Genomic DNA, 14460 nt, shown 5'->3' with positions numbered 1-14460 from the left:
TGGCATGTTCTCCAGGCTTGACTGGGAAGCAGGTGATCTCCGTTGGTGACTCCATGTTAAGCAGTAGATGGGTAAATGGGCAGAGGGTGTGGCACTGTGAGAAAGTTGAGTGCTTTTCTTAGCATAGAAAAGAACAGTGTGGGTGAGACTGGAAGTTTCTGTAAAGTTCTGTGGCAAACCTCTGCCTGTGGTGAACAACGGTGGGAAGAACTGGTTGGTGTGGCCTGGAGTTTGCTCAAGAGTCCAGCAAACTTGGAAGAGAGCAGGAGAAGAGAAATAACTCCATAGATATTCAAAGTAATGATGATGATGCTATTCAGTTGCTTGAAAGTTGGTGATAGCTCTAAGCCTGGGTTATTTATTGGTGCTTAATGTGCTCAACAACAGAACGCGGTTGGGGGAAAGTCTAAGCAGGCTCCCGAGTAATGAGTTACTGCTTGAAACCTGACTAGCATCTAAAAAGGTGAAACTGGGAAGTGTTTGCTGTGTAACTTCCAGGCAGTAATAAATTACAGTCATGGAAGATGTGTTGTTTTAATTCCTCCTGACTGTACTTAAAAAATCAGTGTTGGTTCTTAATAGGCTAGAAGAAAATGATTTATCACTAAACTGAGATAGTTAATAAATGACAAAATGATCATGACTTCTACTAGATATAAGTAAAAAAAAAATTAAAAAAATATGTAAACAGAACATGCTTGATGAGCAAAATTTCTACATAAAAAAAGAAGTGAGGTTTTAAAAGAAGGGGAAAAACCCATAATCACGTAGTGAAAAAGGGAATAAAATCTGGCACCATTCCCAGTGTTGAGCCATACTCAAATGAATCTATAAGTTAAACATTAACTAATCTAACTAATGGAACTAAAAGGAAGTAAATACTATTTGATGTATATTAGCTTTTCTTAGAAGGTCTGCCTCTCCTATCAATCAAAGACCTATGACCTCTCTGACTGCAAACTCAACGCAGCATTAAAAACTGTCGCTGAGATTTTGCTCAAGCTGGCAAGCAGTAAGACACTGCTGGCAACACCACCACCTATTTGTCCAACAGCTCCATCCCATCCTTGTGTGCCATATTTCGTGTACCATAATTGGCTTCAGGCTATGGATAAAAAGTACCCATCTGTACCAGTTGGTTAATACTTCATCCAGCATAGCCATTCAAGCCAAAAGGCCAAAAACCCTCCAAGCATGACCTTCCACCGGGACACTGTATTAAAAGGTCAAGTGTAAATCCCAGGATGTTTGAATCTGAGCAGTGAAGAGGAAGACACTCCAAATTTTCAGACCCGTTGGGTCTTCTGATTTGGCAATGTCACTAGGCAGCAGCTGAGGTTTGTGATAGTTCCTGTCTAACCCTGAGGGAGAAAACGTCCATTATGAGCCACAGCCACGGTTTCTGGTGGTTGGCGACTGCAGGAACTGCTATCTACAGACACTCTTGTGTGGTGGCTGGCTGGCTAATTAGTACTGCTCAATATTGTTTTAAAGGCCTTGTGTGTTTGCCACTTCTAAATATTGCCGTGCACAAGGGAGGAGGGCTTTGGGGTCTGCTGGTGGAGGGAAACATGGAGCAAAACATGGAACGGTGTCCCAACTCTGCCAATCCCATAAATGAGATGCCCCAGTGAAGGGGCTGGGAAGGAGTTGCAGTTGCTTTGGCTGCCAGAGGTCCCCTTACAGGTAAGGGACCCTGAAATGGTGACAAACACTAATGCATGCCCCAAAAGCCCTGACAGCTAGACGTGGCTACAAATGCCCTTGGGCTATCACCTGATGAGCTGGTGGGGCATCCTGTTGGTCAAGGTGGGATCTATACATATCAGACTGGGGGAGCAGGCAGGAGGACCACCACCATTAGCAGCATAGCCAAGAATAATACAGAAAATCCCATAGTGTGGCTGACCCTGAAAAAAGTGTCAATAAAGGCTGAAAACTCTGCATGCTCTCACCCTACCGGTCTGGGACTTACAGATCTTCCAGAAAGACAAGGGAAAGGCCATGGCAGAGTGCGGTGGAAGGTCCTTGAGAGCTCTGGCACTGTGAGCTGAAGACTTGCACAGGGGAAATGTCAAAGCTCAGCTAATGCTGTTGGAGGAATTGGAGCAAGCGCGATTTGCCTGTACTGCATCAAGCAAACACTGTTTCCTGCTCTCTGCAGATCTGGGTGAAGCCCTACTGCTATAGGGTTCATGAGCCTACTGGTACCTTCAGCAGTGGTTTTAATTGTTGCTCATACCATATGAATCATTTGCTTGTTTTCTAAAATACAGTAAATGACTTAGACATTATATTCTTGGGTTTGTGTTTTGCAGGGGCAAGAGGTGAAGTTTTTAACAGATACTTGTTCAGTCTGTTAGGGTATTAAACCCTGACCAACAGGGAGGAGGGATGGACTCCGTGGTAAGCGCATGTTCGATGTGTGCTGGCCCCATCATCTGTTTCTAGGGGTGGAATGTATTTGGCATAAATTGCAGGGTTCTGGTAGCTGGGGGCTGCAGGGGTGCCCTGTGTGGGAAGATGCTGTGCCCTGTGCTGGTCACAGCCAGTGCCAGATGGCTCTAACTTCAGTGTAAATATCTTCTGCACACCAAAACCTCAGTGAGGGGAGCCTGTGGCAATCCTGTGCAAATGTGCTAAAGAACGAACAGCAGGGGCAAGAGAGAGGAGAAAGAGCAGAGACACAAAAGAGCCACCTCAGGAGAAATGGAAGAGACATATGGAAGGAGACATTAATGGGGCTATGATGGGGCACGTACTTTTGGAAGGAGGTGCTCCATGCTGGAACAGTACACCTCTGAGGAGACTGCAGCCCATGGATAGCATGTTATATCTGATACTGAAGAAAGACTTCCTGTACATGTTACCAAATCTGCTGCCAAGCAAATAATTAGATAATTGTGTAACATATTTTTGAGGTTTCTAGTGAATGTAACACAGATGGTTTCTTCTCATCCAAAATGTTAAAATTAATCTGCAAGGCTAGCATGAATGGGAAGGCCAGAAGAAAAAGAAAAGAGCTGGATCTCAGCGCACTTCAGAGCTCACCAGCCTTCTTGTGAGTCCTATATCTTCGCAGCAAAACTGAGAGGCTTTCAAGTCAGAAAAGGGGAAAAGGAAGGAGGCAGTAAGGCGAGCTTTTTCTTGGAGAACATTTGAGCTATGTCATTGCAATCGCTCTCTTATAGGCTTCTAAGATGTGTTCTGAGTTGTAACATGCTGGAGAAAAATACTGATCTCACTGATCTTTTTTACACAAACCGGAGAATGAATGACCTCTTGAACTCATTTTGAATTGTGGCAGCAGTCCTATTTTATTGCATGTTGGCCAGTCTTTACGGCAGAGAGATAGTGTCAGACATTTATTGGAGGGTTACTTTTTTTAAAATGCACGGGTGTTTTTTAAACTTTGTTGCATTAAATATTTCAGTAGCCCTCAATACTTGAATCATTTGCAGCCACGCTGAAACACAGGCTCTGAAGCAAGCCGAGCAACAACTTGGAATCTTAAAATGACTCTTTACTGCAATCACAGTCAATTTCCCAATGCTGTCGCTGCTCTGTGCCCAAGGACAATACCCAGATCTTGGTTTCTGGACAATGTTTAACCCTTTTCTTATCTTGTCTTAACCTGGCCAAATACAAAACAATTAACAACTTCTTTGCTCACTCTGGAGCTCGTGGCTAATCCTACACGCAGAAGATGTGGTTCCCTTGAGCTGCCCTTTTGTATATGTGCTGTAGGCAATGCTGGGCAACAGTATAATTTAATTATTCAAGGCCAATTGAACTATGCTCCACCATCCCCGTGGACTGTGGGTACAGACAGAAGGTGGGAATGATAGGCAGCTTCCAAGCCACCTGTCCTCTTCAAACAATCTTGTTCAGATAGGTATTAAAAAGGTTGAGGAGTACAAATAACCAATTTTAGTGAGCACTAGAAAGCACAAGAATATGTCGAATGGATCAGATCATCCTCTTGCAGGAGGGAGAAGTTGTGCCCTGGAATGAGAGGATCACAGGAGACACATAGGGGAGTACAGAGCAGCAGCAGGACACAGAATATACTGGATTTTTTAACAGCTTGCAGCGCAGAGAAGAATTGGCAATGAGCTGAAGTTGGGCTGGGTCCTTCCCCAGCTGGCTAGCACAGCTCTGAGGGTGTGATGTGGGGAACGAGTGGCTGTACAAAACGAGTTTAGCGCCTGTGGTAAGGAGGGGCAGGCAGGAACCGTGAGGCTGCATTTCTCTTCTTGATACGTCCTAGAGCCCACACGCCAACCCAGGGATGAGCAAGGGTGTGTCAGGTTTTGGCCCTGTGCTGTGTTTAATTTCAGAATCAAATGTTCACTTGGAAAAATATCTTACCGTATCACGGATCCCACTGGAAAGATTATCTTTTTTTTTTCCAGCACAACTAAAACAAGGACTTCTGAGCAGGCTGTTTATTAACTTGAGTTTATATCACTTTCTGAGCCAGGCAGTGATACTGGTCCTCTTCAAGTTTGATATATAAAGATGATAATCCAGAGTGTCTCTTGTACCTCTAGGAGCCTTGACAAAACTCAGGTGTCTTCCAGTTCAGAAGCTGTCACTGGTGCATCTTAAATGATCTTTCACTATTCTGGTTGCTTTTGGGTGTAAGATCAGATATGATGGATTCACAGCCCTCTCTCCAAAAAATGTTTGTTTTATAAGGCAAAGTGAATGGCATGGAGGCTTGAACTAGGGAGGCTGTGGTTATGGGTCGGTAGCTGTGGTAATACTCGGGCTCCTAAACAAATCGGTAAAGACTGAGTTTTGTATATTTGCAACCACTTCATTTCTGTTGAATTTCTCACTTGATGCTCACTTGACAGCATACTTCTAAAGCCTTTAAAAGTTCATGTAACAGTCCCAGTAAGTGGATTTTCTTCTGCTAAGCGGTGGCTGCTGAAGGCCGTTCGGCATCGCCGCCAGTGGAGGGGCACACAGCAGTGGTGGGGGCATGTGTTGGTGGTCAGGCCTGGAAGGACAAGACCAATGTGGTGTCAGCAACAGCCTCCAACAGAAACTGGTGCCGAGGTCCCAACCCTCCTTCCAAAGAGCTCGCTCAGAAGTTGAGACAGATAAGCAAGTTCTCCGAATGAGATTTTGCAGAGAAAGCTGCACACTTGACTTGCAGCAGCCAAAGTGTCTTCTCAAAATCCATTTGCTTGCAAGAAAAATGGATCGCTGTGCCTTGGAGCCCAGTGAACCACATGCTGTAATCTGTGTTGTGACCACCCCCACTTTTACTGCCACTTGCATCTTTTTGTTTTAATTCAGTTTGGGGCTACGTCTTTGCCTCCCCAGCTGGTAGCAAGGGGAGTGAGCTGGGATCAGTGAGTGGGTCTCCCCAGAGCTGGTGGGGCTCCGTGCAAGTGCACAGCACTGCTTGGGCTTGTGCACTGTCAGCTGCTAATGGGAGCTGAAGCCTATAAATGCTGCAAGGCAGGGACTAGGCCTTCCATCTGCAAAGTACATAGTATACCACAGAAATAAAAATAGAAAGGAGCAGTTTGGACTTCATCATTTCCCTAAACTGTCCGTGATTTATACTTCTCTGGACTTCTAGAGTTGGTTATAAATCAGGAGTGTGATACAAAGCCTTGATGCTTCCTGATCTTTCCCATCAGGCTTTGTGAATGGAAATTAATAATTAGACAGAAAACTGCTCTGAAGTAATTAGCGTTCACCTTCTCATTCTTCCTTCCTTTTCTTCTGAGTATATCCAGATTAAAGCCACTGATGGGAAACCATAAGCAAAAGAAGACATGCAATTGATTTCTCCTAACAGAGAAATGAGAGCTATGCCAGGGGATGTTATACATGGCTGCCACATCCAGCAGCTCCGGGGACTGGGGCTCCTCCTGCCTGGCTGCTGGAGCCCAGCTTGTTGTGCCCAGCCCAAGCTGATGGATGCGACTGCTGCTTTCCATTTGCAGGCAAAGGACACCGACGGGGACGGCTACACAGATGGCCACAGACAAGGTGCTGCCTTCAGCTGTGCCTCCTACATGTAAGACTCGCAGAAGACCTAAGTACAGACCAGCTGGTCCAGCTCGACATTTGCAAGCAAATAACACAAACACACACGGTTTGGGACAGACACAGACTCTCACTCCCCAGCAGCCAGCCCCAGGCACACAGGCTGTGACCCACAGTCCCAGCCCAGCCACCAGCGCTGAGCCCCTCGCTCACCTCACTCATGCTGGTCCCCCCAGTAGCTGGTACTTCTTGCACCCCCCGCATACACTGTGTGAAGAGTGAGAGTACACAGAGAGACAGTTAAGAAAGGATTTAAGAAGAAAGGGTGATGAGGCATAGGGCCGAGTCAGGCAAGTGTACTTTACACATGATTGACCCCTTTTATATCCATTTCTGTCTGATCCCCCCCTCCCCCTTTGCTCCTTCTTGATCCCCTTCCCCTAATCATTCCTTCCTACATTTTGCAAAGTCCTGCAGGTGTCCCTTGAATATCCCGAATTGTCATGTTCCTCTTGTTTGCCCCTTCTTATCAGTTACAGAGTCCAGGTGACCCTCTCCAAAGCTGCCCCTGAAACTCCTCAATGACCCATCAATTAGTAACTGGAGACTTTTGGTCTTTGACATGGTCTTCATTGTCCCTTGTCCACCAAGTTTCTGTCCTTGTTTATCTCTTCCCCCTTATTATCCTCTTTCCTTTGAAAAGATCGGGTCCTTGGTCAGATAACCTTAATGAAGCAGGTGCTCTTACCTTCCACATACACTTACAAGGCATAGATACAGGGTTTAGTCTTTCTAACTTGCTTACTTTCTGGTATTAAAGATCAAGGTCTATCAAGGTGACTGGCGAGATAGTCCAGACCACATTGTTTGGGATTTTCCTTCGATCTCTGGAATATTTGTTTTGTTAATATGGATGTTTCATTTTACTAGAATTTTAGTGACATTTTTTAGTATGAATCTTGAAAATGCAATATTTGGCTTACGCATATAATCTAGTCAAAATTATAATTCAGGGCCAAGTGGCTTTTCTCTTTATGCACAAAAAACCCCTGAAAGTTTTATAAGGACAAGCTAAGAACAGAGGTTATGTGAAGTTCCTACTTAAAGTATTTTTAATTTAATTTACTATCATGGCTTTACCAGTAGGGATAACGCATAGTTAGAAATGTTCCTCCGTGCCAAGTCAGCTTTTATCCTGGAGTTCCTGTTCTGTGCAGATGTACGTATGAAATAAAGAAGAGTCCCAAAGCAACCATATAGGGAAATGTTTGAGTACTTTTCAATGTTATATTTTAATGATAAATTGTGGGATTTGGTAGGAAGCCAAGGTAGATGGCAGTAAATAAATTATTCTTGGGGTCAGGCTAGGCATACAGAGCTCCTGGTAGAACTTTCTTCATTATTTCTTCTAGCGAACGATACACGTCTCAAATAATATGAAAAAGTCAGCTGCTTGGTAGGAAGTTTAGCTTCTACCTGGAACACTGCATCAATACGCAGCATTGGGTCCTTCCTCCTAATGCTGCTTCCCCCACCACCATCATGGCATTAACTACAGGTAGTGACAATGAGGTTAATGACAACTTGTGTATCAGTTACATGAGGCAATTCCAGCCTCCTTAATAGCAGCAACTTTGGGAGTGGATTAGGAGGGCACCACAAAAGAAACCAAAGGTTCATGGCTTCAGAATCTGGGGCAAATTCAAAGCACGATCTCCTCTGATGTTAACTTGCTTTAACAGCGAAATGGATTTTTATTTCAACTGGTTTGCCAGCCAGGAATTGTTACAAGCAAGGACGCACCGTCACACGTTCGCTCCCATCACACTAATTCCAGGCGCAGCCGTGCCCGAGAAGGGCTGGGTAGGACCACCAGGAGAATGGCACTTTCCCACCATCCCTGACACGCCGGGGCCAGGCGGGCCAGCCTGTCAACTCACGGAATTCCCTCGACTTTGTCTTTTAAAATCCTCCCGTGCTTTGGTGTGCTTGCTCCAGTGCTCTGGGTTTGGTGTTTTCGGTCGGTTGGGTGGCGTTAGTGCCCCTGCGGGCACGGAGGGGGTTGAAGGCGGCACCGCGGTCTGCAAAGGTGCAGCTGCCGCCCGGGGAACCGGCGGGGACTTCACCCCCGCCCGCCGCCCTCGGGGCTGGGTCCCTCCGCTCTCGGTCCCGCCCGCCGGGAGGGGCGGCCCCAGCCCCGGCCCCGGCCCCGGCCCCAGCCCCGGTCCGGATCCCGGTCCCGCCTCCGCGGAGCGGCGCGGCGAGAGGCGTGGAGCTGCGCGGAGCCCGGAGGAGCCGTGGAGATGCTGAACTCGCCCTGGGCGCGTTTCTACTCCAACAGCTGCTGCCTCTGCTGCCATGTCCGCACCGGCACCATCATCCTCGGCGTCTGGTACCTGGTAAGGGCCCCCCCGGTTGTCTCCGTGTCCCCCCCCGGGGGTGTCGTCCCCCCCCCCGCCCCGGATCGCTCGGCACCGGCTGCAGGGGCAGCCTTAGCTGCTGCGATGGGCATCCCCCTCCGCGGAGCAGCAGCTAAAGCTGCCCCTCACAGCCCCGGCGTTTTTTGGAGCTAACCCTCCGAGGAGTCATGCTGTTATTAGCAGCCTAACGCTCAGCGAGGTCCAGCGCTTCCCTGCTGCTAACCCACGGGTTGTCCCCTGCGAGGTGGAGGCTGGTATTTAGACTCTGTCTAAACTGGGAGATGAAGCATGTGTGTGTTTAAGGGTCAGTGGAGTGGGAGCAGGAGATACAGAGCACAGGCAGGCTCACCAGGGTCGCCAGCAAAAAGCTGTTTTGGGGATGGAAATGGGATGAGTGAAGATCCCTGGTGTGAGGGGTTTTCCCGCTCCCCCAAACTTCGGAGCGGTGTTCCTCAGGCCGGGCTGACTGCAGCACTGAGGCCCCGCTGGTGCGTTAACTCTGGCAAGGCTGCCCGGACCCTGACCATGCTGTGCAGAAAAATCTTGTTTTATCATCTCTGGTTGCTGCTTTGTGAAGAAGTCGGCTGTTCTCATCAGTGATGTTCCTTGTTTGTCAGATAATTTTTGTCAGTAGTATCTTGGTCTGGCTGGCAGAGAGCTGAAACCTTTCAGGCAGCTGCTGTCGGGTACTAGACAGACTTCTTTCCTCTGTCAGGGTTACAGGATGTGAGTGAGGAATTGACCCTGGAGGCACAGCTCTAATGGGTTATCATCAGTCCAGCGATTGTCCGACACCCCATTGTTCAGCCAGGGGAAACACTGGGTGAGGAGGAGGTGCATTAAGCCCTCAGTTCCTCTCCTGTCTTTGACAATCTTTTCTCAATCCCTTGGGTTGCAATGCAGGAAAAGCGGCTTTCCCAGAGCTGGCCCTGCCATAGTCACAGGGTTTGCAAACGTGCCACGACAATAGAAAGAGCTGGTTTGTCGCTCTAGGTTATGTAGATGCACTTAGCCTGCCCAGTCTTCCCCGTCTCTTGGTGTGAGAAATCAGTCTCCGTCTGAAGCCAAGGCCACGCAGAGCTGTTTGCCAAGCATCATTTTTCAAATGAGTGCAGACGGAAGCAGATTAGACCAGGGCTTATTTGCTAACTACTGAAATTCCCTTCAGAAGCAAGCGAAAAAGCAAGGCTGGCCTCCATTGTAGGACAGTTCATTAAATAAATTCCATCAGCGTAATAAAAAGGCTAGGTTGACATTTATGTCCTAGAAATCATATAAAATACTCTGTGCTTTAAAAAAATACATATTTCACCACTGAGAAAATGGTGCATTGGTTGAACTATTTCTTGCTCCTGGTTTAATAAAATAGAGTTAAATGCACTATCCACAGCCTGTGGTATCTGGAATACTGACAGTATTGAAAAAGACACCCCCCTTGCCTGCCTGCAATGAAGTTTCAGTAAGTTTTAATATGACCTGAAAGCTTTTGCACATTTCTTCCAGGATTCTTGTTCTTTCTTTCTGTCTTCAGCTGAATGAAGCTTTTTCACATTGGCTCCACAAAGACAGGGATACAGATATTAGAGCTGTTCAGCGAACCTAGAGATATTTGAGGAAGAGGGAATTAAGTCCATCAGCTAGCTTTAGATACAAAGAAAAACCTGACAGCTTCTTAGACTTTGTTACCTATTGAGTTACAAACATTTGAATACCAGTGTTCTGATTTCACATAGAATTTTTCTGCAAAATCTGCTTTAAAATTTCCTTTTCTAACTAGCAGATATTTCCTGATTTATACCTCTTCCCACTTTGCTGCTTTTGCTTTCATAGATTTTTCAGGGCAGATTTCTGAACGACTTCAAATTAACAATAACTCATAACATATCAGGGTGCACATTTCTGTCTGTGCTTTCTCCTCTGTTGCAAATATTTAGATTTTTAAGGTTAACTACTAAGAACAGAAATTTAGATACATGTTGATAATAAAGGCCAAACCTTTTTTGCTAGCTTACAAAGTCAGGAAGCAATAAGTAAGGAAGGGGTAACCCCTTGAGTAAATAGCTACCCTGGTTGAAAGATCTGATTTACAAAGTCATATACAAAAGTATTGTTTTATATCAGAAGACCAATTATGATTTGATACCATGTGCTATTGAGGGTTTACATAAAAATGGGTGTTGCCATGGTGGTAATTTTTCTTCTCTGCATGCATTTTGGGTAATTGCATTACTCCAAACCACACCTGAACTATGAGTATTACCTCAAATAAAGTTCAAACAAAAACCCCTTTGACTTTTTGCCATGCCCACATGTATTCTGGATATTGTTTGCCATTATGCTTTACAGGAAATTACTTGAGGAAATAAACATCCCCCCTAGAGAATGAATAGTTTTCTTGTTGCTTTTTCATATCTTTCTACCTGTGAAGTGTAAGTTTTATTAATTCTATGACTATGAATACAATGTAGCAGAGGCTTCTGAAGGAGGAAAAAATAGTACCTTAGAGGTTTTAGCAGGTTACTAAAATAACATTTTCACATGTTGAACCAGTTTTGAGTTAATATAATATCAGGAGGCAGAATTTCATGCCTGAGTAAATGTGGGAAAAGGAGTGCATTTCTCTGAGATGATGTTTTAGCTCTAGTTTTAATGTTTTAATGGGATGTTTAGGATCCTACAACTAGTGGAGAGATTGGGGAGATGAGTGCAGGTGGAGTCATCAGGGTTGCATGATGAGAGCACTTTCCCACACAGGTAAGGGGAAGGAACACTGTGTGCATTGCCTACTCACACCCAGCACAGACCCTTACAACGGTCTCATAAAGTATCAGTAGCTGGGAAATAAATACTTACCTTTGCTCTGTTTTAGAACATAATGAATCTCCGAATGCTAATGTTTCTATAGCTCTTGTGTATCAGTAGTTTCTTCCTGGTACAGCCATAGGTCTTGCATCTAGAATAATATAATATAATATAATACAGCATTGCATGATCTTGCGATGTAGTATACATAATACAATATACAAACTATCAGAGAGCACTGAGGTACTTCAGTGTAAAAAGTAACTTGTAAAGGGTGGAGCAGCCAGAGGAAATTTCCTGAAAAGAATATCTAACAGGGTTGCAGAATAGCCTGCGCTTCAGGAACTTGGGGAGAAAAGCTTAAGAGGAGGTGCTGCAATGCTGAATACAAATGTTATGCTGGAGACTAAGATGGCAGTAATATGGGTGGCTGGGGGTAATATTTATTTCAAAACTTGAGGACTGGTTTGATTCAGCTGGTTATTAATCTTTGGGGTTTATCCTACTGGCATAGATTGTACACTTCTCTGCATTGTATCAAACATGAAGTCAGAGATCACAAGTAATAACGCAGAAACACTTTGGGCATGAAAGTCTTGCGAGTGTCATATTTTGAAAAAAAAAAAATTAAATAAGGAAAACGAGAAAATCGCTTTTCAGCAGCTTAGTTTTGTTGCAGGCAGTTGTATCGGCATGCTGCTCAAGGCAGCGACACTGCTGAAATGAGCCAGTTTCAGTTCCGATCTCCCCCGGGTGCTGGAGTCCAGGGGAAAGCTGGCACTTGTGTTAGGTCCAAGTGACCCAGTCGGTACTGGTGAGTCAGAATAACATCCCCATTGGTAACAGCTTTTATATACCCAGCATGTCTTCTTCCTGAGTAAATGAACTCCACTTTATCTAAAACACAGAGAAGGAACAATGTCAGATGTGCTGACAGGGTCACGGAAGGGTTTCCCACTCTCCTGACACATGGCGGTGGGGTTGATGCACACCTCGAGGCTCCATCGGCACCACCTGGGACGACAGGAATTATTTCCCATTGACTTGGGAGAGGGGAAGATGAAACTTTAAGGCATCAGTTCAGAAAAACAAACCGGAACATTAGAAGAAGGAGCTTTCATTTTTGAGCGATAGGTACCCAGTGCCGCCTGCTACCCGCTTCGCTGCGGCAGTGCCCTGGGCACGGGCTGCTCCTCCCCGCGGACCCCCCGGTCCCCCCGGTCCCCCCGGTCCCCCGGGAGCCGCTGCCGCCCCCGGAGCGCGGCGGGAGCTGTCCAGCCCCGCCGGAGCTGTCCGCGGCTCAGCGCCGCCTCCCCCTCTCCGGCAGAGAGGGGCTAAAAATAAAAGCTGATGGAAGGCTGAGGAGCTTTTATAACCTCCAGTCATCGGGTTGTGCGGCTCCCTCTGAGGGACGTGCGGTAAGAACGCGAAGAGAGCGAGCCGAAGGCTTCAGCCAGGGTGGCTTCAACGTTTGAGCTGCTATTTGTGGAAGGCTCAGTATGAATTGCTAGTCACGACGTTTCAGTTCTGGATTTTTCTGAATATACAGTTGGAAACACGCATAATTTCTGTCTGCTTCTCAGTCGTGTTTAAATAAAAGGATTCAATGCTAATGGATGAAAAAATGTACCACTAGTGAGCTTTTTGTACCGTAAAGCAAAAGAAAATCACTTCTTGCTATGGCCTCATTGATTTACAGGTTGAACATCCTGCTGAGATCACTAGAGTGCACTTGACCTGATGTCAAAAAGAGAATCAAAGTATATATTTTGCAACTGGGCCACACTTATTTCCTCATCTTTTCCAAGCCCCATGCAAAATAGCATGTATGGCAACATGCTTAAATACCAGTTAGAAGATTACTGAGGTCTTGGCTTACTTGGCAGGGAGTAGAGATCAGCACTCTCTGCTCATGCAAACAAAATAAACCTACACGGGGATCCTTCCAAGCAGCTCTGTCCCCACTCCTGCCACCTTTACACTGTCTGAGACTGCTGACATCAGCAAGGAGTTGTAAGCATGGGTCCCTTGAAGATGATGGAAAGGCTCTTTCAAGGAAAATAAAAGCAATTCTAAGAAAAGATGAAGTTGTTTGTTACTTTCAAACCCATGAGTATTGTGACATTTTGAAAATTGAAAAAAAAAAAAAAAAAACCACCTTGAATTTGTGAAAGGGAGGAAATTGCACCAATAGAAAGCCTGATGTTACAGGGAATTGGAAATTTTGTTATCCCAGTGCCAGGCTGTGGGAATTTGGATGAATACAAGTATGAGGCCTTGTGTTTTACTTAGAAAATCAGCTTGTTGCTGGTTTGTTTTGGGTGTTTGGAGGGGGTGGTGTGGGGGGGGTGGGTGTTTAGGATTTTCTATATATGTGATGTGATTGGCTAAGAATAAAAGATCTCCAACTTTATCTGCGTATGAATGGTCGTAGTACCTCAGCCAGCTCATGGCCCAGACCTGGGCAGTATATGCAGGAGGAAGAGCTGGATGGTGCCAATGACTAATGGCTAATTCCCATCCCTTGGTAGGCGATAAAGTGTCAGCAGCAGGTGAGATTTCCCCACTCACAGGTGAGAGGGTCATGATATAATCTGAAATGACTTGAGATTCCCAGTTCTTGTGGTGGAAATGGCTGCAGCGACTAAATATTTATGTCCCAAGTGCCATGTCTATAAAATTATCATTATTTTTTTCTATTGTCTGCACTTCCTTTCATGAAATGAAAGCTAAGATCATGAAATAAACAGTAACATTCCCCAGTAACTCATTGGAGACTTCCTGTGCGCATGCTTGCTCTTGAGGAGAGTGGAGAGAAAACTTGGAATTCATTATGAATAAAGAAAAATATTAATCCTACGTTCAAAACCTTCCCTGTAAAATTGATGTACATGTTGAATATCCAACTGAGATTGGAATCAGAGGAGGTTCAGAGTATTTGATCTTGGAGTGGATCGCATCCATTTCGTTATCTTCTTCAAGACCAGTGGCAAATAAATGACTGATCTTGCACAGGGCCTGCATGGTATTTTCTTAAGAAACTGAAAATATTTGTATGCATTTTAGACATGATGATAGAGCAAAGAATGTATCTTGTCCGAAGGACATTCTCAATAACTACATCCTGACTGTAACTTATCTAGAGAGATGGTATTCAGGTAATTGAGAATGGCTTCTGGAGAACTCCTTAAAGAACTCCTCCCTACCATGCACAAACCCAGGCTGG

General features: G+C 45.4%; 1 protein-coding gene across 1 annotated transcript in view; it reads left to right on the top strand.

The window, feature by feature from the left end:
* Positions 1-7655: 7655 nt before the first annotated feature.
* LAPTM4B (lysosomal protein transmembrane 4 beta) overlaps positions 7656-14460 on the top strand; it is a 60983-nt gene continuing 54178 nt past the window's right edge. Inside the window, exon 1 of the mRNA XM_075743657.1 lies at positions 7656-8411. Within this exon, the coding sequence (XP_075599772.1) occupies positions 8316-8411 (96 nt within the window). The 5' untranslated portion in view covers positions 7656-8315. The remainder of the gene's footprint in view (positions 8412-14460) is intronic.

Source organism: Balearica regulorum, chromosome 2 (assembly GCF_011004875.1).
Source record: "Balearica regulorum gibbericeps isolate bBalReg1 chromosome 2, bBalReg1.pri, whole genome shotgun sequence".
In the NCBI taxonomy this organism is placed as follows: domain Eukaryota; kingdom Metazoa; phylum Chordata; class Aves; order Gruiformes; family Gruidae; genus Balearica; species Balearica regulorum.
This window is presented reverse-complemented; position numbering and strand designations above follow the sequence as displayed.